This window comes from Etheostoma spectabile, unplaced genomic scaffold, assembly GCF_008692095.1.
Source record: "Etheostoma spectabile isolate EspeVRDwgs_2016 unplaced genomic scaffold, UIUC_Espe_1.0 scaffold00019482, whole genome shotgun sequence".
Classification (NCBI taxonomy): Eukaryota; Metazoa; Chordata; class Actinopteri; order Perciformes; family Percidae; genus Etheostoma; species Etheostoma spectabile.
The window spans coordinates 2,480-30,243 of NW_022604942.1; the positions used below are offsets into that span (position 1 = coordinate 2,480).

Consider the following 27,764-nt stretch of genomic DNA (forward strand, 5'->3'; position numbering starts at 1 on the left):
CTTTCATAAAATGCTTGGTTGCTCAGATTCTTACACCTCACTCCCATTTACACACAGAGACACACAAACTTAAGTTTGTACTTTGTCAGAATTTGGTGAGTTGCTGATTACTCATCATAACTTTAGGATAAGATTTACATCAAATTCTTCCACAGGGGAGTGCCAGTCGGGGTGTTTTTTACACGTTTAGATGGTGCGTTGGCCCTAATTTTCACCCAAAACACACAAGCAGTAGGGTGGGCAACAGAGAACGGTTCTAGAGTCCAACTGGTGGCTAGTTTGTACTTTCTTAAGAAGATTGCTTGTTGTTTTGACTGATCGATTCTTCAAAGCACAGTTTGGACTTCTTTGACCTGTTATGCACAGGTCAACAACACGTTGATGTTTTTACAATATGGCAGACTGGAGTTATTGCTCAAAAGTATGGCGCAACTTCACAAATGACAAAAATAATGAAATAAATGTAATCAATGTGCAAACATAATTTTGGTACAATTGATTAAATTACTTTGAGGAACATGATAAAGTATTTGTAAACCTACATTTACACCGAGAGGAGTGATCTTTTTGCAGTACACTCATTTATTGCAGCATGGTATACGATTGAAAATCCGACATTTTCAGTCAGCAGACAGTCCCTTAGGTAAAATATAGATAACCTATTTTCTGTTTTGATATATAATTTACCCTGATTGCCACATAAATCTACCTTAAGGAGAATATTTGTTTCTCATATTGATTCATGGGATTATCCAGTGAAGAAGCTGTGAAACTTGGTTTAGGTTGACACCTTGGGAATATTGCAAACTGGAAACTATTGATAGCCTCAAACTGAAGATAATAGATTTTTCTATCTTTATGTGGCACTTTGAGAAAAGACAGCATGTAAACATACAAATTGCTGTCCACAAGCTTGGTGTTAACATTTAATATGATGTTTATTCAATGTTTTCAGGACTGATGGCTCCAGAGTGACATGCCATGGCTTTAATGATCCCCCCGGTGAAGCTCAAATGGCTGGAGCACCTAAACAGCTCATGGATCACGGAGGACAGCGAGTCGATAGCCACAGGAGGGAGTCTCGGTGCTCTATTCAAAGCTGCTGGCCAACAAAGAGGCTGTGCTGCTGCCAGCAGGTGCTGTGTCTGAAAGGCCCCCAGCTTCCAGACTTTGAGCGTGAATCCCTCTCTAGCGAGGAACAGAGCACTACCTGGATGCTCTACTCAGCAGCCAGTTGGCCTTGGCCAAGATGGTCTGCTCGGACTCTCCCTTTGCCGCTGCCTGCGCAAACGTGTGCTGGTGCTCCAGCGCATCTTCTACGCACTTTCCAACAAGTACCACGACAAGGGAAAGGTCAAGCAGCAGCAGCACTCCCCAGAGAACAACTTGGGTTCGGCTGACCTGCACTCTGTCAGCGAGCGGCCCCGCTCCAGCACCGATGCCCTCATTGAGATGGGAGTCCGCACGGGCCTCAGCCTTCTTTTTGCTCTCCTGCGCCAGAGCTGGATGATGCTCCTCCACCGAGCCCTGGTGGAGGTCCTGGGGGCAACATAAACTTGTGTAATGACGTCATCCACACAGCTATTGATGTGGTTAGCTCCCTGCCACCCCTCTCTCTGGCCAACGAGAGCAAGATCCCGCCAATGGGCCTGGACTGCCTGGCCCAGGTCACCACTTTTCTGAAGGGGGTTACCATGCCAAACTCTGGGGCAGATATTTTAGGGCGGCGGCTTGCCTCAGAGCTACTGCTAGGGCTGGCTTCCCAGAGAGGGTCCCTGCGCTACCTGCTGGAGTGGATTGAGATGGCCTTGGCTGCATCAGCTGTGGTCAGTGCCATGGAGGAGATAAGGTGCTACAGAACCAAGAAGGGCTCATCGGCTATGATTGTTTCATGAACATCCTCATGCAGATGAGACGGTCTTTGGTAAGTATTCTAAAAATTACTCTCCAGAAAGCAGCAAATGTTTTAACCTCAGCTTACATCAAAGACACAGTAGCCTAGACAGCTTTCAGGGCTCTGAGCTGTCAAATTGTCTTAAATTGTCATGCTCTTTATATTGTGTATTAATATTATTTACTTATTCAACAAAACAGTTCTTGTCTCTATGGAAAACTGGAAACGGTAGAAAGTTAATGTAAATAATGTTCAGGACAATAAACAACACATTCATTCATTTCATCCACCTGTGTGCTTTAATTTAGTTCAGGTAATGTATTATGATCTTAAGGTGTGGAAACTGAAACCATTTCCTGGACACGGCTCATTGGAGACGATTAGTAAAGCGTGATCTGCATTCTGCACCCACCAGAGTTATCGCTTACGTGAATTCTCACGAACCAAATACAAAATAATGTCCTACGCTTTCTGACTCATAGAAGTTATTTAAGATTTTTCAAAGATTTTTGGTTTCTGGATGTAGGTGGTTTTGGTTCCTACCACATGTAATCTTGTATAGAGAAATGAATGTTCTTTATTGTGGTATTGTATGGTCTAAGCATTGATTTGTGTATGTGATGTCTCCCCAGGGCTCCTCAGCAGATCGCAGCCAGGGAGAGAACCCACACGGACCTCTGATGGCTTGTGCTCACTGTATGAGGCAGCACTCTGTCTTTTTGAAGAAGTAAGAACCTTAACAGGACTTTATATCATTATACTGTATGTACAGCTCACAAGCCAATTTTAAAGAGAGATCGCCTTCTTTAAGGTCCACGTTGAAAACTGTCATACTTCTCTAAGTTACTAATTAAACTAATGTGGTTTGTGTGTGTGCGCTTATTGTTACTTTACTTGGAAGGATAAGGAGTAGATGTAATGTTGAGGAACACATCAGACACAAGTGATTATTCTAAAGAGAGTAAACGTGTTTGAAGCGGTTCTACAGTCGTGTCCTTTTCTTCCAGGTATGTCGAATGGCATCAGACTACTCTCGCACCTGTGTCAGCCGGACAGCATACAGACGGGTGAAGCCCCGTGGTGTCTGAAACCTGTGAGGTGTACGTGTGGGGCAGTAACAGCAGCCACCAGCTAGTGGAGGGTACACAGGAGAAGATCCTGCAGCCCAAGTTGGCCGCCAGCTTTGCCGATGCACAAACAGTAAGAAAAACTGTTCACATGTCTTCTGTAGCGCTGTATGTCCGCAAATGTTAAGAGATGTGTAAGAGACATGTTAATATATTGTACTATCACCCCATAGCATAGTGTGTTGTGTGAGAACGCTGAGTCGTCTTTCACTACAGACAGACACACAACTTCTCCTCATTTCTCTGCAGATTGAAGCAGGCCAGTACTGCACTTTTGTGATCTCATCGGATGGCTCCGTGAGGGCCTGCGGGAAGGGAAGCTACGGCCGCCTGGGCCTCGGGGACTCCAACAACCAATCAACGCTCAAAAAGCTGACCTTTGAACCCCACCGTGCCATTAAGAAGGTGTCGTCATCCAAAGGCTCGGATGGCCACACGCTAGCATTCACCACAGAGGGTGAGGTGTTCAGCTGGGGTGACGGTGATTATGGCAAGCTGGGTCACGGCAACAGCTCAACACAGAAATACCCCAAACTCATCCAGGGGCCTCTACAAGGGAAGGTAGGGTCACACCCAGTACACTTGACACATGGTATCGTATTCACTTGGTATACATTATAGCTTTTGATGTTTGAAATCCAGTAATAAATTTAAAGCAGCTGTGAGTAGACTTTTTTTTTTACTAGATATAATTATCTATTTTTGCAGCAGAAACTTCATGGCGTCAAAATTCTGAAAGATACTTGTGCTGGTAGATTGCAATACTTATAAAAATGCAGATGGTGAATTTTATGAGTTTCTTATAGCTGCTTTCTCCTAGGCCAACTGTTTTAAAACTGGACAATGATGGATGTCTCTTTGCTTGTGCTTTTACTGCATTAATAAAGTATGATAATGTGTATGGCTTTTTGTCTTGTGTCAGGTGGTGGTGTGTGTGTCTGCTGGCTACAGACACAGTGCTGCAGTCAGTGAGGATGGAGAGCTGTACACATGGGGTGAAGGAGATTTGGAAGATTAGTAAGTTGCTGAACCACTTATCTTTATATGCTGTGAAATAGTTTCCAGTATGGCTGCGCTGATTGGCTTGTTTTGGGGCTTCAAAGTTTCCATACAGTTTATGATCACTCCACGAAAAAAAGTGTTGCCAGTTTAGAGGTTTAATCAAAAACTTTGCACAAACATTTCACATTTCAGTTAAAGGAGAATTCCGGTCAATTTCAACATGTAGGTCTGTTTGCAAATGTGGAGGTCTGTCAGTAGAAGGAAAAACTAAACCAGTCGGTGGTGCCTACATCATGTTATCCTCGAGTTAGCACCAACAGGCTCAAAAGGGCAAGTTTTAAACATGTTTTTAGCCTCTAACATGTTCAAAATGTCATTAAAAATGCCCCCCCATTTGCAGTGATTCCTTCTGAGTGAACACAGTGAATCTGACTGCTGGAGATGTGAAAGAAATGAATGTAAGTTGTGTTAATTCAGCTGTGTTTAGTTCCTGTGTTGATACTGCGAGAAGTGCTTCGGGACCCTCTACAAACTACAACACATGCTTATTTAACCTTTCTTACCTTATTTAATGATTAAATTGATAGCCTGCATATTTTAGTTTTATCTCTTTTCTGTGTTGTAGTTTGTAGACGGTCCCTAAGCTCTCCAACTGGTCTCAACACCAGAACTAAACACAGCTGAATTAGCACAACTTTCTCTTTTCACTTTCTTTCACATCTACAGCAGTCAGATTCACTGTGTTCACACAGAAGGAATCACTGCACATAGGGGGGGGGGTGCACTTTTAATGACATTTTGAACATGTTTAGAGGCTAAAAACACAGTTCAAACTTGCCCTGTTTAAGCCTGTTAATGTCAGGGAACGCTTACCTCACCTCCCCTAACCTTCTGCCCAGAACGCCGTACTGCAGTACAAAAAAAGTGTTAGTGTTCATCCTCCTTCTCCTCTTCAGTGTGTTGGGCTATAAATGTTCTTTGTGATTCTGGGTCTGATCATAGGAGAGCTCTTGTATAGTTGTGCTATGAATAATACTGTCTGTATTAGGTGTTTCCACCAGGTTCCTCAAACTCATTACCATTTTCAAGGCCATTTGGATTAGTATCAAGCAAATGACAGTAATATTGTCAAGTTAAGTCATTTTTCTGCATAGTCTAAAAATTACAAATTACCTTCAGATTTATTTTATATATATATTTTTACTTATGCAATATAACAAATTGTATCTTAAATGCAACAAGCATTTTTAACCAATTGTTAGCACACACCAAATGCAGCATGCAGAGAAACAAAGTAGTCAGGAGTAAAGTTGCTGGATATTGGATCTCTATAAAGAGCTGATCAAGGCATGGATTTAGTACACTGCCATATCCTGTACATACTGTCTTACATACTGTCTTACATACTGTTGAAAACTATTTGTTTGGGTGTGGCATGCATGCCAGATGCAACAGTCGATGTTGCCCTTTTCCACAGTTTTAATTTCCATTTGTAAACAGCCTGACCTTTTTCATTGCTTGTGAATGCAGGTCATGGTGACAGCAACAGCCGAAACATTCCTACCCTGGTTAAACATCAGCAATGTGGGCGAGGTGTCATGTGGGAGCTCCCATACTATTGCACTGTCAAAGGATGGACGCACCGTGTGGTCCTTTGGAGGAGGGGACAACGGTGAGTAAACCCTTCACCATGACTTTGTTGTTAAAGGTCATTGAAATTGCATTTTGAGTAGGAGCCGTATTTATACTGAACAAATTATAAGCACTTTTGTTTTTGCTCCCATTTTTCATGAGCTGAACTCAAAGATCTACGACTTTTTCTATGTACACAAAGGCTTTTTCTCTCAAATAATGTTCACAAATCTGTTTAAATCTGTGTTAGTGAGCACTTCTCAGGGCTCTGGAGTGTGTTTGTTTTGTCATGGTCCAAAAATCTGTGGCAGGGAATCGTGATATCAATTCTAGGGCAAAAAAATCGTGATTCATATTTTCCCTGAATCTTGCAGGCCTAGGTGCGAGTAACTTTTTTTTTTCCTAGGTTGCACCGGTGCACCTAACGTCGTCGCATCCTCTGCCTCTCCACAAACGAAGCAAAGTCGTTTTTATGGATACGGTTTATTGTTGCGTTACATGACCCATTCTTCTGTAAAGCTGTGCCTGTCCCCTGTAACATGGAGGGACACAGTGCCGCCGGTCCACACTTCTGACATTTGTCCACAGTTTTAATTGTTATTAACACAGCTGTATATTGTTACGCATGAGAGGCAAGCCTGTATTTGTACCAGTGTTTCCACTGGTAACTCTCTGCTATTGCAGTTTGGAGGATTTGATGCTAGTGAGTGTGGCAAGCTAATAATCATGCTGTCTAATCAGCATCTTGGTATGCCACACCTGTGAGGTGGATGGATTATCTCAGCAAAGAGAAGTGCTCACTAACACAGATTTGTGAACAATATTTGAAAGAATAAGCTTTTGTGTACACAGAAAAAGTCATTGAGCTTTGAGTTCAGCTCATGAAAAATATAGGCAAAAAACAAAGTGTTGGGTTTAAAAGTTTGTTCAGCGTACATTTCTACAGTGCATGTTGCAGTTTTTTATTGTATTAAGTTTTCATTGTGTCAAAATGTCAAATGTTCACTAGAATGTAATTATATGCTCATACAGTCTAAAGAGAGACAATGTGTGTTCTTGCACGGAGGAAACTAGGTCATGGTGATACCAATCGAGTCTACAAGCCAAAAGTAGTGGAGGCCCTGCAAGGAATGTTCATCAGAAAAGTGTGTGCAGGAAGCCAGTCGTCTCTCGCCTTAACCTCCACCGGACAGGTAGAACATCACTTCTGCATTTGTTAACCAAGACAGAATAAAAGCAGGGGCTTGTTGAGGAAAACGTGGAGCCTTGAAGTTCTTGAACATTTGTCCCAGAGAATAATTTATGCATTAATGCATTCTTTCAGAATCGGATCAGAATCAGAAATACTTTATTGATCCCCGAAGGGAAACTCTGTGTTACAGTTGCACAAATAGTAGAAATATAAATAAAGAATATAAGGAGTGTGGATATTTACATAGTTAAAGGAATATTATGATACAGTATTTACATAAAAACATAATTAGGTGTTGCAATGGTGAAAGTAATTGTAGTAAGTGTAAGTGTTGTGTGTCAGACACTCAGAGGGAGGAGGTATAAGTTTGATGGCCACAGGCAGGAAGGACATCCTGTGGCGCTCTGTGGTGCATTTGGGGAGAATGAGTCTATCCCTGAAAGTGCTCCTGTGATTGAGCAGCAAGCCATGGAGTGGGGTGCGAGACATTTCCAACAGCTGGTTGGACTTTGCAGGGATATAGTTAAAGTCACTGCTTGTTATATAAAAAACTCTTCTTTTATGCATTTGTCAACGATATAGTCTAATTGTTTTCTCATCAAGATAGTTTGAGGACCAACATAAAATACTCTGCAACGTTAATAGCAGAGAAACTGTCTACTAACGTTGAGTCCTGTCACTTGTTTCTAGGTGTATGCTTGGGGCTGTGGTGCCTGCCTGGGGTGTGGTTCTTCTGAGGCCACAGCACTCAGACCCAAACTAATCGAAGAGCTGGCTACCACCAGAGTGGTGGACATCTCCATAGGGGACAGTCACTGCCTGGCCTTGTCACATGGTAGTTCTCTCCTCCTTTTTCATGCTTGTTTGTTTATATGTTTACTCATGTGCAAAAATTACAAGATAATGTATACATAAAAACGGGAGATGTAATGGAAACATACGAAAAAAACTCGAGAGGCCTTGTATACATTATAAAGAAAAAAAACATTAAATGATAACAAAGAAAGACAAAAGATGTGTGGATTCACGCTAGCAGACATCCACAATACAAGTACAGCAAAGAAATAAAATTAAAATGATAAATGTTAGTCAACAGTTTACAAAAGTAATCCATAAAGTAACATTGCAGAGAAAAAAAGCAAACCCTTAACATCTTTCTTGAGTTGTTTTCTTGAATGGCCATGTCACTGAATCTCTGTAAGTTAGGTCAAACTGTAATTGAGATGTTCGACAGATAGGCGGCCTGATTTATAGTTATTTCGGTTTTGATAATTGTAGAGTTAATGAATGTAAGGATTCTATTCATGACAAAAAATGGAAGCAAGATAGTGGGATCTCGCCCATACTGAGTTACAGTAATATATATATATATATATATATATATATATATATATATTACTGTAACATTACATACATACATACATGTGTGTGTGTGTGTGTGTGTGTTGTGTGTGTGTGTGTGGTGTGTGTATGTATTTATGTGTATGTACAGTATGTGTAAATCAAAGAATAGTATAGTAGTGTGGCAACCTCGGTGTTTAACACAGGTCTTGTTTTCTTAACCTCTCTGTTTGCATGATGCAAGTAGCATGATGTAATAGCAAATACATAGACCATGTTTGTTTAAGCTAATACTTAACTTATGCTCAACATAAATAAGTTCATATTTAGCTCAGTGCAGTACAAACCTGCCTACCTTATTATTAAAAGGTGTAATATCTAATATTGTAATACGTTTTTTCTACTCAACCACCTTCTAGACAATGAAGTATATGCATGGGGCAACAACTCCATGGGCCAGTGTGGCCAGGGGAACTCCACAGGGCCAATCACCAAGCCCAAGAGGTTGTCGGCCTGGATGGAGTGGCTATTCAGCAGATCTCAGCCGGCACTTCCCACAGCCTGGCATGGACAGCCCTGCCCAGAGACAGGTCAGTTATCATCAGAATAGCGAAGGTAGCATCGACCATAACCTGGGTTTTTACAGGAGATATTACCATAGCGGGGAGGAGGAAGGGGGAAGGCGAGTGCTGATGTCACAAATCCCTGGGCAACTTTGTTAAAATGGGATTGCATACTATAAGTCAAAGGTCAGTAACTGCATGTAAAAAGTACAGCTGCTCCCCCCCGTCTAAAAAAATAACTTAACTGTGACATCATATTTCTAAGTAAAAAAAGAATTCTAATTGATCCCCTGTAATTCTAGTCCAGTATTAATAGGCCTATAGTCTGTCTAGATTCATTCAATGATACATATTCCTTCAACCTCTTTACCCCTTGTAATGTGTTAGAAAGCTGCACACATTTTTGTATTTGCAGGTCAAATTGACCCTAACACCATATAAGGGTTACCCTACCAGTCAAGCACCTATGAAGTATTAATGCAAATGTTAATATTAACTCACCTTGGCTCTTTAGGCAAGTGGTGGCTTGGCACAGGCCCTACTGTGTCGACCTCGAAGAAAGTACCTTCTCCCACTTGCGCTCCTTCCTTGAGCGCTACTGTGACGGCATCAACAGTGAAGTTCCTCTCTTCCGTTCCCCTCATCCAGGTAGGTGCACACAGCCTGCAAGCCACCATCAGAGACAGAGAAGGGAGATTTACAACACTTTTTTTATTTCCACTCATGTATTCTGACTGAGTAAATTACTTGCATTTGCGTGCTTTAGATTACCGATACACCTTTCCTTCTCAATTTGGATTGGTGTCAATTTATAAATATGCCTAGATATATGCTGATGGAAAAAATAACTCATACAAGTTCTGATAAATTCATTTTTTATGCATTTGCAGGGAGCATCATAACTTCCTCAAGCTGTGCCTTCGGCTTTTGTCCAATCATCTGGCTCTGGCTCTGGCCGGGGGCGTGGCCACCAGTATTTTAGGTCGGCAGGCAAGGCCCCTGAGGAACTGCTCTTCAGACTGATGGACTCCTCCGTGCCAGATGAGATTCAGGAGGTAAGAGAAAAGTAACTGTCCTGGCGATCATGGGGGGAATTCTTAGCAAAGTAACACACAGACATTACCAAAATAAACAATGAGGCACAATAAAAAGTCTTAGAAGAGTAACACAGTGTAAACAAAGTAAGATTAAGATGTCTGGACTGATGAATAATGAGGCTTCAAATTGCAAATTTAAGATTCACTTTAAATTAGGTGTTCAAAAATCCTTTCCCAGACCCAAAATGATCCGGAAACTACCCAAAACGTATTGCCTTAAAAAAAAGATCGTGTTCTTTTTTGAATTAGCAGAGCGGACATTAGGACAGTCATTTATTCATGGTTCTTAACATTTTTCAAACCAAGGACCCTTAACTAAAAGAGAGACGGAGCAGGACCCCCTACTACATATATTATATATATATATACATATATAGTGCAGGGTGGCCTAAAGCCTTTACACATACCTTTTGTAGTGCTGAGTAGAATACTAAGCTATGCATGATTTTATAAATCATGCTGACAAAATGTAAACATACATGTGGCACAGTGAATCCTCAGGATGAACTGTATCTGTGGATGGCTACCTCGGTCACTACCTTACCTACAGGCCAGTAACCCTATCATCAATGGGATTTAGATTTGCTAATGATATGTGGATTCATGTTAAGACATTTTAATCTTTTTTTTTTAACTTTCAATATTAACAATAGTTTGGAGGCCCCCTGTTGAAGATGTCTGCATTTATTAAAATGTCAAAAAGCTCTGAATCTTTTACGTTACCGGGAGCAGTGACTGCATGTGTGTGTGTGGTGTGTGTGTTTGTATCATCAGGCGGTGATTGAGACTCTGTCAGTGGGGGCCACCATGCTGCTCCCTCCATTGAGAGAGAGGATGGAGCTTCTTCACTCCTTGCTGCCTCAGGGCCCTGACAGATGGGAGAATCTCTCCAAAGGACAGGTACCCAATGCTACTTATTATACAGACATGTCTGGATCCATGTCCCTGGATGCACATGTAGAATGATTAGCAAGATTATTATTTGTGAACATTAGGGGAGACATACAGTAGATGCTTACAACTGAGAAACTAATCTACGCACTTTTTCAATAGTTAGTATCCCATTAATCTCATTGTATGCATTAGGGCTGCAGCTATCGATTATTTTAGTAATCAAGTATTCTACCAAATATTCCATTGATTAATCAAGTAATTGGATAAGAAATATTTTTGTTCAATTGAAGAGCAATAATATATAATAGTTTGGTTTAATGTTTGGAAAAAGCAACATTGTTATTGCCTACATTGCTTTCAATATCATTTCTCAGAAAACTAAACATTTACTGCATTTAATGCCATATTACATTGCTTTCTGACATGCAATAACATCCTCAAACTAAAGCACACATTAAACACACATATAAACATTACCTTATGTTGTACAACTTAACTATTAGAACCACAAGTTTCAACATGACACTGATCTGTATATAGGCATATATGTTAATGTTAGTTATACTCAACCTATTTTCATTCATATATTAATTACAATGTCACACAGCTCTGTTACACTTATGCTAGTAGATCGTTGATCAGCTGTTCTCCGTGAAGAGAGAGTTAGAGAGCTGAGTGAATCAGCTGTTTTTCCAAAGGGATATTTAACAAGTCTGCTCTTTAGATCACCTCACCACTACGTTTTATTGTCTTTGATTTTGGTAGTTGTTGTGTTTGGTGTAGTTCATCGTCCATGCGACTCAAGTTAGACTTGATATTTTCTGTTGAGATACTGAAGCATTGACGTCGTGCTATTTTTGTGGTAAGCTAGTTTGATTTTGCAGTAGACTCACTGTACAGAGTTTCGTTTTAATTATGTTTGAACTGATCCCAAACTTTGGACACTTTCTGTTATTTTCTCCATCCTCTCTTCTTAGGCGCTTTCTTTAAATTTTGTAATCAATCTTCTTGGCATGTGTCGCAGGCAGCGTCAGCCCGGTGTGCGACAGTAATAATCCTCCGTGCGGAAACACCTTGAGCGATACAACATTGATAACATCAATTAAATGAAGCTTTGAGGCAAATAACTTTGCATCAAGGATTAATTAAATAATTTGAGTTACTTGAGGAATCCTTTCAGCCCTATTATGCATTAATGGACCAGGTTAAAAGCTACTGATATACATTAATGTACCTAAGGCTTGTATAGATTAACCAATGCCTCATTTGTTGCGGCTTGTTGACTAAAAGATAAGATGGATGACGAACGCAGCTTTTACACAGTGAGCTGCTTAGCTAATGGGTCACTTTGGTGGGTTGGTTGTGTGGGTAGAGTGGAAGGCTGTGTTTGATTCTTCTAAGTGGTCTCTTACATCCACAGCGTTTTGACCAAGAAACCTCAAGAACAGGCCCCATCTTCCTCAAATGCTTTTAAAAATTAAGTTTGTATGGAACTTTTTGTTCTCAATTTAAATTCCTGTTCAGCAGTCCGGCATTACAGCTACAGTGTGTAACTTTTTGATAATTAATAAACGTCTGTTCAGCTCCACACAAATCTCTCTGTATTTCTCAGTATGACTATGTTCAGAAGATCTTCAGAAGTGAAGATAATTAATTCTTCTGAAGAGCCCATCATGTTTTTTTCATCCTCCGTGTCCTTCTTGGCTACTAGCAGCTGTGTGGAGGAGGGTGGGGGGCTGTGCACAATCACATAGGCCTGTATCATGTGGACCAGCCAACAGTGTTGTTGTCATTACTTAGAACTCGTCATGGGGAGAAACTATACGCACTATAGCTTTAAAATATCTTGAACATTTACAATTTGAGGAACTGTTTGAAATGTTAATCATTGTGTTCCTTCAAAATAAGAGTTGTAGAGAGCAGTAGCAACTGTTTTGCTGTTCAATGAATAGTTTGACATTTTGGGAAACTTGCTTTCTTGTCTTGGGTTTAGATGAGGAGACCGAAACCATTCTCATGTCTGTAGAGTTAATATGAAGTTTAGTTTTGCATGAAGACTGGAAGAAAACTGACCTGAAACAGCTAGCCTGGCTCTGTTCAAAGGTAGAAAAATCTGTCCACCAGTTCCAAAGCTCACAAATTAACACATTTTATATTGTTTGTTTAATCATTATGAAAAAAGTAAACAACAATTTGTGGTTTTAGACACTTTCATGACAAATTAGACATTAGACAAATTGTTCTCATTCATAGCATTCGTTTCGATGTCTCACTATGGGATACGCCTCCCTGCGTATTCCTCAGAAGCATTTATCTCATTACGCCAATCCTGATTGGCTGGTGATCGAGTGTCCGCGTCACGTGGGTCCATCCCCCTTAAATAGCTTACGCTACGACGCGGACACCATTCTAAAACCTCTTCTCGCTTCGAAGCATATCTCAGTCGTGCAGGCTAGCTAGCTAAACTGTCCACAGACCGGAGCCATCCTAGCTAACTTCTCCGTCGCCGGGCGCTAGCTGCCTTCGACACGACTCTTCGGTCTCACCACAGACTGGAGCGTTATCCGCCTAGCCGTTTCACGGTAAGGCTATTTCTGCGCGTTAGCACACCAGCTACTGCTCAGTATCTTCGCGTTTAGCACTCCTGCTAACGAAGATGTCTTCTGACGTCCCTCACACCAGAGGACACGAAGACTCAGGGGCTCGACTTTGCCATTGTGGTAACAAAATTTCGAGCAGGGACACACACCAGGTCTGCTCTTGTTGCCTCGGGCTGGAACACGCCCGCCTGGCCGTTGAAGCCCCTGGTTCGTGCAGGCATTGTGCCTGCTTTACCATGAAGAGCCTTCGCCGACGGCTAGCGCGCCAAGCTAGCTTGTCGGGGAAGGACCCATACGTGCCCAACACCAATTTGCCGGCCGGCAATGAGGTGTCTGGTGCGGATGCCGTACCGTGCGCCGGTCCCAGCTGGGGCTCACAGCTGGAGCTGGGCCCGGCGGCCCCGCTCGCGGAGGACGTACTCGAGCTGGACTACGAGGACGAGGACTCCTCGGAGCTCCTCATATCAGAGGATGACGAGGACGAGTTTGAAATGTTCATCCCCTCCGCCCAGGCTGTCAAGCCTGATGCTGTGTCTGCCTTCGGAGACGAGGACGGAAGTGTACCAGCTTCCCCCGCTCCCAGTATGGACATGCAGGACGTGTGTAAACGCGCTGCGTCCAGGCTGAACATCCCTTGGCCCGCGGTCGTGGTGGAGCCCACCAGATCACGCTATGAGGGGAAGAAATTGCCCCTGACCAAGAGGTCGGCAAAACAGCTACTTCCAGTTTTTCCTGAACTGCTGGAAGAGGTATCCTCTTCGTGGAAACACCTCCCTTTCAGCGGTAAGACCCCGATTCAGGGAGCTTCCTCCCTGGAGTTTGAGGGCATGGAGAAGCTTGGAATGTCCCGCATGCCCCCGATGGAGCCGTTGGTTGCAGCCCACCTCCACCCGCGGGTGACTGCGGCAACCTCACGGACCCCCACACTGCCGTCGAAGGCGGACCGTTTCCAGTCTGCCTTGAACGAGAGGGCGTATAAAGCGGCAGCTTTAGCGGTAAGAGCTCTGAATGTCTCCTCCATGCTCACAGCGTACCAAGCGGAGCTGTGTGAGGACATGGTCACCAAACCAGAGCCTGCTGTGTGGGAAGAGATAACTGTGATCACGGACATCTGCCTCCGCGTGCAGCGCTGTGCAGTCCAGGCCACAGGTAAATCTATGGGGCTAATGGTTCTACAGGAAAGGGCTAGATGGCTCAACCTGACGAACCTGTCTGACAGGGAAAAAGAGGACATTTTGGACATGCCCGTCGTCCCTGACGGGGTCTTCGGCACCGCTCTGGCCTCAATGCAGCAGAGGTGTGAGGCGAAGAAGAAGGAGGACGAAGCTCTTCAACTTTGCCTCCCTCGGAAAGCCGAGCCCCCCCCGCCTCCAGCCACGCGCCAGTCTTTCTCTCAAGCTGTCTCGCGGTCTGCTCAGTTCAAAGTCCCCAAGCGGCCAGATCCCCAGCCCGCCCCAGCTGCCCCACCCCAGCAGAAGGCGAGAGGGAGCTGGCCCAGAAAAGCTCCTGCGCAGACGACTGCCCCCCCGGGACAGCCAGCCCAGGCAGCTTTTCAGCAGGTAAAAAAGAAGAAGAGGGCGGTTTGACAACCGAGCTCTCTCCACCTGCGTCGGGGCTGGAAGTTCCCCGTTCACCAGCCCCACGTTTTCTGTTCGTAAGTGTGATGCCCCACGCTCCCGTTGTGGCGCGCGCTGCCAGACGGGCGCGTCCCCCCCAGGGAAGCGGAGACTTTGTTGCGGCGATGGCAGGCCCTGCCCCCACCCAAGTCACCTAAGCACACACTCACTCTGTTCAACAGAATTAAAGCATGTTTCACTGTCGCATCCAGACATAATGTCGAGGGCGCAGTTCGAAAAAATGAACAAAAAAGCAATAAGCGGCTCAGTGGCTTCACCGCTCCAGAGAGGAGCCACGGCTCCTCTCGAGACGCGGGATGCCAACGACCCCGTCAGTGCACTAACACTTCGCGCATGCGCATTGCCGACCACGGGTCGTTCCCGAGTCCCGCCACTAGATGGCCTCATAGCTCAGTTAATGAGGGCACAGAGTGTAAGGGACACGTTGGGGGCTGCCACTCCTCTCTCTTATCAGAGAGAGAGATGGACAGCTATCACAAATTCAGCCTGGGTACTGAGAACAATATCTCGGGGCTACAGGCTTCAATTTGCTGTTACCCCCCTCGCTTCTCGGGCATACTCTGTACACAGGCCGGGGGGAGTCAGCTCGCGTTCTACAGGAGGAAATTATCTCGCTGTTAGAAAGGAGAGCGATATGTGTAGTGCCCCCCGAGCTGAGTCGGAGCGGCTTTTACTCCAGGTATTTTCTGGTCCCGAAACGGGGAGGGAACGGAATTCGCCCTATCCTGGACCTGCGGGCTCTGAACAAATACCTCCGAAAATACAAATTCAGGATGCTCACTCATGCGTCTCTGCTTCGTCTGGTGCGCCAGGGCGACTGGTTCACATCTGTCGATCTGAAAGACGCGTATTTCCATATTGCGATCTATCCTCCGCACAGGAAATATCTGAGGTTCGCTTTTCGGGGTGTCTGTTACGAGTACAGAGTGCTTCCCTTCGGTCTGTCTCTGAGCCCGAGGGTGTTCGTGAGGTGTACCGAAGCAGCTGTAGCCCCGTTAAGGCGGCAGGGTCTCCGTCTGGCTACATATCTGGACGATTGGCTCCTTTTGGCACAGTCAGAGCAGGAGTCTGTGACGCAAACGCGCATCCTCATCCACCATCTGACCAATCTGGGTTTATAATAAACACAGAGAAGAGTGTGCTTTCCCCAGTGCAAAATATAATATTTCTGGGGCTATCTCTGGACTCGGTGTCCTTCACAGCCCGCCTGTCGGCGGAGAGAGTGAGGGTTATCAGGGCTTGTCTCGCGCATTTTCGACTACGCGGGTCCGTTGCTTTCAGGATATGTCTGAGGTTACTGGGGCTTATGGCGGCGGCTATTCTGGTGATCCCACTGGGCCGCCTGTTTATGAGGGATTTCCAGCGTTGGGTTACCTCCCTCAGGCTGGATCCTGTGCGTCATGGCGCACGGAGGGTAACGGTTACTGTGGAGTGCGGAATGGCGCTGCGCCGCTGGAGGCATCCGGCTTTCTTGGCGCAGGGAGTAGCCTTGGGCACCGTCCTGGCTCGGAAGGTGGTCACCACGGACGCGAGCCTTTCGGGCTGGGGGGGAACACAGGAGGGCCGTTTTGTGAGAGGCGTTTGGAGCGAGAGTCTCCGGCGCTGTCACATAAATTACCTCGAGCTCCTGGCGGTGTTTCTCGCCCTGAGGCGTTTCCTGCCGCTTCTCAACGGACACCATGTTCTGGTGAGAACGGACAACACGACAACGGTAGCCTATATAAACCGTCAGGGGGGCTTGCGTTCCCGTCAGTTACACACGCTGGCACGCAGACTGATACTGTGGAGCAGCAGGCACCTGCTGTCTCTGAGAGCGACACATGTCCCCGGGGCTCTGAACCACGGTGCAGATTTGCTGTCCAGGGGCGCGCCGCTGTACGGCAACTGGACTCTGCACCCAGCCATTGTGGGGCAGGTGTGGACGCGCTATGGCCGGGCCGAAGTGGACCTGTTTGCATCGAAAGACAATGCGCAGTGTCCGCTGTTTTTCTCAATACGCAATCCAGACGCGCCTCTCGGCGTGGACGCGCTCGCGCACGCGTGGCCGTCAGCTCTCCTGTACGCTTTCCCTCCTCTGGCTCTGATACCCCCAACTCTATCCAGGGTGAGAGAGCACCAGTGCAGGATGATTCTTATAGCTCCACACTGGCCAGCGATGCACTGGCTGGCGGAGATTTATCTGCTCCTTTGCGGACAGCCGTGGCAACTCCCACTGCGCAGGGACATGCTGTCCCAGGCGGGGGGACAATCTTTCACCCGCACCCAGAGCGTCTGGCGCTATGGGCTTGGCCCGTGAGTGGTGCAATTTAAACACAGTCGGGCTCCCACAGAGCGTGATTAACACTATTCAGAGTGCCAGGGCTTCCTCCACCAGATCACTGTATGACTGTAAGTGGAGGGTGTTTGAGGAGTGGTGTCTCAGGGAGGGACATGTCTCTTTTCAGTGCCCTGTTGGCGCAATTTTGTCATTCTTGCAGGACTTGATTGACAAACATAAAGCCTTCTCCACCATAAAGGTGTACCTGGCTGCCATTGCAGCTTGTCATGTGGGGTTTGATGGTAAAACAGCTGGCCAACATCCTTTGGTTTGCCGTTTTATGAAGGGTGCACGACGGCTGCTCCCTGTTTCCAAGCCGTTGACTCCCACATGGGACCTGGCGGTGGTGTTGGATGGGCTTGCTAGCCCCCCTTTTGAACCACTGGGGGAGGTTGACCTGAAGCATCTGTCTTTGAAGACAGTGCTGCTGCTGGCCTTGGCGTCTGCAAAACGGGTTGGCGACATTCATGCGCTTTCTGTGCATCCGTCATGCACTCAGTTTGCCCCGGGGCGTGTCAGGGTGTTATTGAAACCTAATCCTGCCTTTGTGCCCAAGGTGGTTGGCTCATGCTCTCCCATTGACCTTTTGGCGCTCTGTTCCCCGCCTTTCTCTTCCTCAGAGGAACGGCGGTTGCACGCGCTGTGTCCAGTTCGTGCTCTGCACTTTTACATGGACAGGACTGCAGGTTTTCGACGGAGTGACCAGCTCTTTGTGTCCTGGGCTAGCCCCCACAGGGAAAGCCTGTGACAAAGCAACGGCTGTCTCATTGGGTTGTGGAATCCATTGCTCTGGCTTACACGTGTCAGGGTGTGCTGGCCCCACAGGGCCTGCGTGCTCACTCAACTCGCGGCCTTGCTGCCTCCTGGGCCTTATTTAGAGGCGTTTCAATCCAGGACATTTGTGCAGCAGCATGCTGGTCTTCACCTCTCACTTTTGTTCGGTTTTATAGACTGGACGTCTCTGCGCCGAGCGTGGCACGTGCAGTACTGGGCACTGAGCCATCGCTGGAGCGGAGCATTGCTACCTGAGTGCCGGTGGTTTCTGAGATAAGCTTGTCTGGCAATACGGGAGTCTCCATATCCCATAGTGAGACATCGAAACGAATGCTATGAATGAGAACTTTAGGTTACTTGCGTAACCCCGGTTCTCAGAGTAGCATGAGTGAGATGTCTCACCAGACAACCCTTCTTGCTGGGGCGAAGCGAGAAGAGGTGCTTATTTGGAATGGTGTCCGCGTCGTAGCGTAAGCTATTTAAGGGGGATGGACCCACGTGACGCGGACACTCGATCACCAGCCAATCAGGATTGGCGTAATGAGATAAATGCTTCTGAGGAATACGCAGGGAGGCGTATCCCATAGTGAGACATCTCACTCATGCTACTCTGAGAACCGGGGTTACGCAAGTAACCTAAAGATTTATTGAGAGTCTAAAAGACACTAATTCTCATAGAATTGCCACTATATAACGGCATCAGGATCACAATGACAATGGGGATGATTGAAAGGAAGGACTATTACTCGTACAGGTTACTGTATGAAGGGAGGGGCTGAGGACAGGGAGGGAGACCTGCAGGAGGAGCGCTGGATTTTACAATTCTGTCCTTTTTGGCCCTTTCCAGAAAACTGCCTACCCTTAGCTTTAACCAGCCACCGGCTGTAGCCTGATGTTTAATGCAGAGATATGAGAGTGATATCGATCTTCTCATCTAAGTCTTGGCAAGAAGGCACATTTTCCTTACATAGGAATAATTGCTCTTCATCTATTGAAAAATTCCTCATGTGATGTAACAAGAAAAAAAACCTCCTGATAGTAAACAAGGAATACAAGGTAAAGCAGAAGTGTAAACAGCTTTTGGTGAAGGCCAACTTTTCTCATCAACCAAACATTACATTACATTGGCCTTATTTCCCTGATTACTGAATTAGTGATTTAGCATTTGGTGACTGACCTGGTGTTGCCCTTAGTATGTACCTCAGTACCAACACATTTATAACCAAGTGCTGTTGTTTGGTCAGGTTTTTTAAGGTCAGCAATCTTATTGACATGTATGTCTTTGTGCCACAGAGGATGCAGCTCGACATTATCCTGACGAGTCTCCAGGACCACACCCACGTGGCCTCACTCCTGGGTTACAGCTCTCCTGCTGATGGCCCTGAGGTACTTTCTTCTGGCCCGAGCTTCACAGCTTCCCCAGACCCCACATACAGCACCACAGCAGGCCACCCTGACACCCACCTGGCTGAGATCCTAATGAAGACGCTGCTCAGGAACCTGGGCTTTTATACTGTAAGTGGATGTTTGGTACATCTCTATCAAAGAGCATCGCATTATTTGTGGGATCATTATGATCCATTTTGGATTAACAAGGGCAGACTTTACACACGAAGGAAGTCATCAGTGAAATCAACATATAAAAGCACCCTTGTTATGCTCTACCACTGCTCCATCTCCCTCAATATTGGAACGCAGGAGGCAGAGCCTGACTCATAAATAATCCTTTTGCTATTTTCACCTGCTGTCTATTTTCCTGGCACAGCAGTGGCTTGTTCTTCTGCCTCATTCTCTAAAGACAGCATTTATTGATTGTAAATACACACGCACACACACACACACACACACACACACACACACACACACACACACACAGACACACAGGCTGTTTCCAAGTGGTTGTGATTATGCAGGCCTGAGCAGAATGACGATTAGACTGCAAGGCTTTCTGCATTTGAGTCACTTGTTTTGGACTCATTGCCTCCCCGCTGTATTTTTGCTCTTCTTACTCCTTTCTTCATCTATAGAGCTCTGTTTTTCTGTTTTTTGTAAAAATCACAAATGGAAAAAAGTACATCTAGGCTAAGAAAACAATTCAACAAAAGCCAGTAATGACATTTTGGTGGCCTAAATATGAATATAACTGGAATCCAGATCACAAAAGCCGGGGGTGGAAGAAAGCGATGATTCTGTCTAACTCATAAGGAAACTCTAATGTAATATTCACCCTCTATAATTAGCTCATGCTATCTATTGTAGAACATAATAAGTCATTCCAGTTTGATAACAAATCTAAAAATAAACATTTTTTGAAGGACAAACTGGCTTAAGGAGAAACAAAACAGATACACTTGAGTGGCTAATTTGAAAGGTACTGCTGAATCTGGCCATGAAGGTCATTGGGTCTAAGGCTGCTTTTAATTCAGGATCCATTTATTAGCTCTTCTGTAATTTTTATAACCAGCTATATGATGATGGCCAAGATTAAATTGGTGCTTGCTGAAGATTTTCTGCTATGAAAGCACTTTGAAAACGCTTTGGATGTTAATCACAAGTTTCTCACGATAAGATATTATATTGATTCTTTGGACAACTGTATGATAATTGCTCACATCACAAAGTCAATTTAGGGTCCTGCGATCGATTTGAGACGAAATAATATCGGTCCATTCAACACAATCTGTACATTTAAATCAACTCACAAAAAGCATCTAAAATATGATTTGACATTGTTTTTTATGAGCTCTTTCAACTATTCTTTTTAATAACATGTCTAATTATGAAGTGGAAATTTCAAAAGAGGAACATCATACATATTTTCAATTTGCATCAGTTATATTGGATTATTGATATATCGATCCTGATCAATGTGTCGTTACACCCCAAGAAAAAACACATCTTTCCTCAATTCGTTTTGGCTACTAGTTAAACATATTTCATCTCTGAAGATACCTCTTATACCTGCAATAACTGTTAGCCCGTAGTAGTTTCTATCTGATTTGTGTGTGTTTGTGTTGTGCAGGATCAGGCGTTTGGTGAACTAGAGAAGAACAGTGATAAGCTGCAGCAGGGCCTGTCCTCGTCGGACAGCAGCCAACCAGCTCACCTCCACCAACTGCTGTGCTCTCTGCAGAAGCAGCTGTTAGCGTACTGCCACATTAACTCTGTCACTGAGGTACGGACACTCCGCTGTGTTTGTTCATGTGCAACCTGTTCAAACACGTTTACTCTCTCTTCCATAGACAACAGCTTTATTATGTGGAGAATGGTGTTTACACAATAAAAAAGTCTCCACGGAGTTCTCGGTCCAGTGCCATTTGTGACTTATGCCTTCAAGCAACACTGGTGGGATTACATCATGTTTCTGTTGAGCTGAAAGGCAGATGCCCCATGATGTTGATCATGAAGTTGTTTACTTCTTATTGCCATCTAATTTCACAACTCACATGATCTCGTTCGTGAGGCGTAAAATCAATGGCTCTTGAAAGTAAACACATTTTAATAACTGATGCATGAAGCAAAGTACATCCTAATTGTATGGCTTTTCTTTCTTTTTTTTGAGCTAATTCCTGATCTAATGGAGTGGATTTCAGTGGCTGTGCATGTTTATAAATCACAGTTTTGTAAGTTTGTATTTTCAGGATCTTATTTTCTCTCAAGACCAGAGAGATATTTTGAAAAGCCACTTTGTTGTGGTTGGTAAAGATGACTTTTACAACATTATCATCTTCGTGTTTTTTTCCTGCAGAACTCCAGCAGTGTGGCTTTACTCCACAAGCATCTGCAGCTCCTGCTGCCTCACGCCACAGATATCTTCTCTCGCTCGGCTGCTCTGATAAAAGAGAGTTCCTGGAACGGAAGCATACGAGAGAAGCTACAAGGTGAAGAGGAGCAGTTAATCTCTTTTGCAGCGAGGCTGAAATGCCTCCTCTTATCTCACTGCGTTGATATCTTAACCCTCTTATCCTCTGTTAGCTCACTTCTGCCTGTTCATCATAAAAAGCTTTCATTGTTTCTGTTTCCATGTTTATGCCCAAAGTCAGTTTAGTTTAAACTGCATAAAACAACATGAGGTCATTCATCCCGGCCGCTGTCAGACTCTACAACACCTGCACCACCTGATAATGTTGGAGTTTCTCTTCCTGTTTTTCATTTAATCCACACACTCTCTGTTTATCTTTATCTGTATTTATATTTTTCCATTACAAGTACTTACTTTTTCAATATTATTTATGGTCACAGGTGAAAATAACTTATATTATGGTTACCTACTTTTGCATTATTACTTAATTACATACTCAATTTAATTTATAGGTCACTTACTTACACTGCAATATTGTATTTTTTGTACTATGGCAACCGCACTTTACTTTACTAAACCTTTATTAGACGCCACTTTACTTCAGTCTACCTGCTGCTCATTGTCTGCTGTTGCCTGTTTTTACTTGTTTGTTTATTTGTTTTTTACTCTCATTGTAGAGAATGCTAGTGTAACAAAGGAATTTCCCCGCTGTGGGATGAATAAAGTATTATCTAATCTAATCGAATAATTTAGGTGATATATATTTTGACATTAATATAGTCATGGTGAACGGAAATGATAGAAATAAGAATTACCCTACCAACCCTTTTCTCACCTTTTTCACTTCAGATCCAAACCCAGAACTCCTAATTATCTGACACAATCTGTCAGTTGATGTTTCTTTCTTTTCGTCAGTACCATTGTTTTAAACCCGCAAAAAATTGACTATGTTTCTCTGATCTCCAGATGTGATCTACGTGTCAGCGGCAGGCAGCATGCTGTGCCAGATAACCAACTCCCTGCTGCTGCTTCCAGTGTCGGTGGCGAGGCCTCTGCTCAGCCACCTGCTGGATCTGCTGCCTCCTCTGGACCGCCTCAACAGGCTGCTGCCTGCAGCTTCCCCTCTGGAGGACCAGGAGCTGCAGTGGCCTCTTCATGGTGAGCATGAAACATGAAGCTTCTCGAAGAAAACCATTACGTGCATCACATCATCAAAACATGTACTGTGCAGCAACCTTAATTGAAAGTTTATTCATTAGCTTTTCCCCAAGCTTTCAAGTTAGCTTTGAATACTATCATTTCATAACAACATTAGGCCTGGTTTAGCTATTACAGTATCTCACTTGCAATCACTATCAAAAATGTATTTACTACACAATAATGTATATTGCTGCTGTTTGTGGTGTTTCTGTTTCAATGAAAATTAAGTTGAACATATGTTGCTCATATGTTGAACATACGATTCAAAGATTTATCATGTTAAATTTAGCATTTTCTCTTTTGTCCTAAAGACCGTTTGGTTGGTGAGTAGGCCACACATTTAATTTAGTGCTCTTGTTTTGTATTTTTGGGGATATTAAATGGCTGTAACTGTAGAAGTTAGGGTTTAGTTTCTGTTGTGATCTTTGACAATTTCACTCTACAAATCAAAAGTTGTAAAGCTCGCAATATCTAATTATCCCAGTAGAATTCATGCTGTCCTTATTCCACTACACTAACTATTCTGACTTTTCAGGTACCTCTGACTTTGCCGAGCCAGCGTCGGGGATGTCCCTGCCACAGCCGGCCCTTTCCTGGGTGTGGCTCGTGGATCTGGAGAGGACTGTTGCCCTGCTGGTGGGCCGTTGCCTCGGTGGGATGCTGCAAGGAGCTCCCACCTCACTGGAGGAACAGGATACTGGTTACTGGCTCAAAACGCCCCTCTTCAGCAATGGCTTGGAAATGGATATCCCACAGCTTGGTAGGGAGTGGACACATACAGTAAAAACACTTGAATAAGTTTTCCTAAATTTAAATTCCAGCGGGATATTTTGTAGATGAATGTTTCTTCTTTTGCTCTTTTTTTCCTTTCCATTATTCATTTGACGTTTTCCTCTTGTGTCCTCCAGACACCTGCATCAGCTCATTACTGGAAGCAGCACTGTCCGGTAACGAAGAGCAGAAGCCCTTTGACTGCACACTGCGTCCTGACTTGAGCCTCCTGGTGGATTTAGCTCTGTGTTCCTCTAAAGAACCGGCCAACAGCCTCTGGATCAACATGCAGGACTACGCCATGAGCAAAGGTCCTTTAACCTTTTAACTAGGCATATCATGACTTCTACAATCTATACGCTAGAGGCATTCGTCTTGAAAAGTATCTGACTGCACTGTATATCCTGTTGCAGACTGGGACAATGCGTCTCTCAGTAATGAGTCCCTGTTGGACACCGTGTCCAGGTTTGCTTTAGCAGCCTTATTGAAGCACACAGGGCTGCTGGGCCAAGCCTGTGGAGAGGGCAGGTACGGTAACTTAATATTTATAAAATGTCAGCCACAAGGTTTCCACACTGTCTAACAGCGCTAGCCTAAATTAAACACTCCATGTCACAAGTATATTTTTATTTTCCCATCAGGTACCAACCATCTAAGGCCCTTGCAGAGGTGTATCGCTGTGTTTACAAGGTACGAAACCGCCTGCTGGCTTGTAAGAATATGGACTTCATCCAGACGAGATCCTCTTCGCGTGAGAGGAGAGTGAGTAAACAAAAGTTGCATTTGGCTAAATAGTCTCTTAAAGATAATAATAATAAGATGCTTTCTTTGCTAGTAGGTGCTTTGTTCTTGAAATATGGATGCTAATTTTGCAATTTCGCAATGTTGCATGCATTGTTGTGGACACATGCAGCCACTTTTACTGGAAGGTCTTGCACGTCCGCGAGACCGACACAAGTCTGCTGCTGTCTGCAGAACGTATATCGAAGCCTGTCCCAACTACAGCCACATGCGGGGTTGTTAGCTCTGTGTCTGCCTGGCATACTCTGCGTGTAGGACGACTGATTTAACCCGCAGATCCTCTCCAATAAAGTGGCATATGTCACGAAGCTCTCCGCTGTGAACACCGTCCAGCGGCGAGCCATGAACATAGCATAAAAAAGAGCTTAAAATGATAAGAAATAGATTGTATTGACTTTTGTTTCATCATGCAACAAACCTTTTTTCAAAATGACTTTTTATGAATTTGTTTTTAAATAACTATTGTCCATTAACGCTTAAAGGTGCCCTGCCACACAAAATCGTTTTTACTTGCATTTTTTGAAATATGTCAGGCCCATATGTGTTTGTGTCATGTGGTGAATGTGTGTGCGGGCTTTCTATAGCACACTAGAATGGCTTGAAACAAGGTAACCAAGGTATTTTTTCCACAAATATCTTTTATGAGTGAGTCCATGGTAGAACTTCAGACATTACCATGAAGTAATGAAATATGTGTGGCAGGTCACCTTTAAACGGTAAATTAATAACATCACTATCAAGAATTTTTTTTATTTTTTTTACATTCACTCATGGATGTCATTTGATTACACTTTGTCAGATTTCAGACAATCAGGACTCTCTGGACATGGACCCTCAGGAGCACTCGTTCACACGCACCATCGACGAGGAGGCAGAGCTGGAAGAGAGAGTCGACCGCGAGAGAGAGGAGGGCCATCAGGAGCAAGACGACGAAGAGGAAGACCGGGAACACGAAGTTATGACGGCTGGAAGTAAGTACACCTGCTTGGAGTTGTTTATTTTGTTTATTTCAGTGTGCTAATCATTAGGTACAGAATGCATTTTTTCAGTTCATTTAAGTTTTTTTTTTATCTTGCCTGTTCCATTCATCCAAGTCTGCTTTATGGCGACAGTTGTTAAACTGGTTAAAATGCTAAGCAATTGTTTTTTACTTTATTTGCTTGGCGCTGTATCCTGTTGAATGTTTTGTCATGTTGGGTTAGTTCTGGAAAAAGTTAAGCACATTCAGTTTTCCAATCCGATGTTTTATGTAGGAGTTTATAATGGTTTGGATATTAATTTAATCATATACAGAAAGTTTAGTTTTGAATTCAGTGAAGATCCTAATTGTTTTTTTATGACAAAGCATTGCAGCTAATTAGCCGATGTGTATACAGTACATTGATTAGAAGTGTATGTTATTCAGTTGACGGCGGCTACTCTAGCTCTGACAGGACTCCATGGTGCGTTCAGGTGCACCTTGTTAAACAAGTGGTGCACTCAATTGTACTTTGTTAATTTTGAGAAACTCAAACTTTTGTTGTTAAATACTAGTGGCTCTTATTGCGACAATCGAGTAAATTTAATAGTGCACAAACAACCCTCAAATTGATTTAGAGTGTACTTTTCTAAAAATATCATTGTGTGCTGGTCTCCGATGTCCACAGCTAACCTCAGCCAAGCAACAGCAATTTCAGTGACAATAGTGAAACAGCAACAAGTTACTGGAAATTAATGAGAACCCCAGCCAAGATTTTGGAAACATCATCTAGCCAAATCACAGCTGTCTACAGGGGAACATAGAACATGAGCTGAAAACAAATGTTTATATCGAAAGTCATATTGAATCTTGGATTTAAATCGTGACACCCCTAAGCATTTCATTGTTGTCATCCAACGTGTCGCTTAAATATGCTAGGACACTTTTTGACGGGTTGCATTCGCATGTGCATTGGTAATAAACTTTGCACTCTAGTAAACTTTGAGTGTATCGTGCGGCTGCATGCTGCTTGTCCTCTAACCCAGCATCTTGTGTGTGTGTGTGTGTGTGTGTGTGTGTGTGTGCTTTATTTGTGTATGTGCATCTTGCACCACACAGAAATCTTTCAATGTTTCCTCTCAGCGCGGGAGGTAGCTCGCAGTCGGGATAGAGAGCGAGCCAGCAGCAGCACAGGCCTGGGCTCTGGCTCTGTTTCTAGGAGCGGAGGAGGAGGCGGAGAGGAGGACGCCATTCTGTCTCAGGAGGGGAGGAGGGGCAGTACAGGTCTCGCAGAGGGCCAGGACCTGTACACAGCAGCCTGTAACTCTGTGATCCACCGCTGTGCCATGCTGTTGCTGGGGGTAAGCCCCGTTCTGGGTGAGATGACCAAGCAGAATCAGGAAGAGGGCCAGACCCAGTCAGCCACTGGAACACAGGAGTGTCTGAGCTTCATGACCAGGTCAGAGTGCTGCCCACCTGCATACAGTGCAGACAGGAGGGGGGGGGGGTTGATTAATCAAAACTCAAAACTCTCTCAAACTCATGTGTTGACAGATTATAAATTAGGTTTCCTCTTTATTGTGGATTTTGTGCTGTGAATGTATTCCTCTACTGAAGGGCCAATCAAGTCAGCTTGTGTCTGAGAAAAGTTCATTATCACCTTTTCCTCACAAAATCACCTGAAACTGTTTCAGTGTTCATATAGGCATGTGGTTGTTGTTTTAAACATGGTTGACTTTTCTATAATTCTTAACAAATGAATACTATAAATAGTATAAAAGTTAATTTTTTTATAACAACACTCACATGCCTAAATGAGCACCGGAACAGTTGTTGGTCACTGTGATTGTAAGAGATCCTCTCCTAAAGCAAATCCAAAGTATGAGATGGGGGGGCAAAGTCTGCAGTTCTTGTACTATACATGCTGTAAATGCATTCTAAAGTTCAGCCAAAGCTAATATGATGCAAACAGAGTTACACAAATCAAGTTGGTATTTTCTAAAGTTATTCTTTTTAGTGCAGAATTTTCTAGTAACAAAAAGAGGGAGCTTTTTACTAAAAAGACTGAGACTTTGGAAGATTTAAATTGGCTGACTCAGACTGCTGAAGCCTTATATTGTATGTAGCTCTCGCTGACTGTATGCATTTTTGTGCAGGACTAT

At 44.1% G+C, this 27,764-nt stretch overlaps 1 protein-coding gene across 1 annotated transcript in view; it reads left to right on the forward strand.

Moving 5' to 3' along the window:
- Positions 1-926: 926 nt before the first annotated feature.
- LOC116684695 (probable E3 ubiquitin-protein ligase HERC1) overlaps positions 927-27,764 on the forward strand; it is a gene marked incomplete at its 3' end in the record, with an annotated part of 43,388 nt that continues 16,550 nt past the window's right edge. The window contains 35 exon segments of the mRNA XM_032510172.1: positions 927-1,070; positions 1,072-1,131; positions 1,133-1,197; positions 1,200-1,277; positions 1,280-1,510; positions 1,513-1,842; positions 1,845-1,924; positions 2,527-2,548; positions 2,551-2,621; positions 2,902-2,938; positions 2,941-2,964; positions 2,967-3,094; positions 3,271-3,582; positions 3,944-4,028; positions 5,542-5,596; positions 5,598-5,699; positions 6,722-6,848; positions 7,538-7,682; positions 8,608-8,688; positions 8,691-8,778; positions 9,266-9,375; positions 9,378-9,399; positions 9,642-9,757; positions 9,760-9,806; positions 10,623-10,748; positions 19,364-19,585; positions 21,093-21,245; positions 21,819-21,951; positions 22,839-23,030; positions 23,608-23,832; positions 23,981-24,154; positions 24,257-24,371; positions 24,485-24,605; positions 25,444-25,615; positions 26,722-27,061. Coding sequence (XP_032366063.1) covers positions 982-1,070; positions 1,072-1,131; positions 1,133-1,197; positions 1,200-1,277; positions 1,280-1,510; positions 1,513-1,842; positions 1,845-1,924; positions 2,527-2,548; positions 2,551-2,621; positions 2,902-2,938; positions 2,941-2,964; positions 2,967-3,094; positions 3,271-3,582; positions 3,944-4,028; positions 5,542-5,596; positions 5,598-5,699; positions 6,722-6,848; positions 7,538-7,682; positions 8,608-8,688; positions 8,691-8,778; positions 9,266-9,375; positions 9,378-9,399; positions 9,642-9,757; positions 9,760-9,806; positions 10,623-10,748; positions 19,364-19,585; positions 21,093-21,245; positions 21,819-21,951; positions 22,839-23,030; positions 23,608-23,832; positions 23,981-24,154; positions 24,257-24,371; positions 24,485-24,605; positions 25,444-25,615; positions 26,722-27,061 — 4,478 coding nt within the window.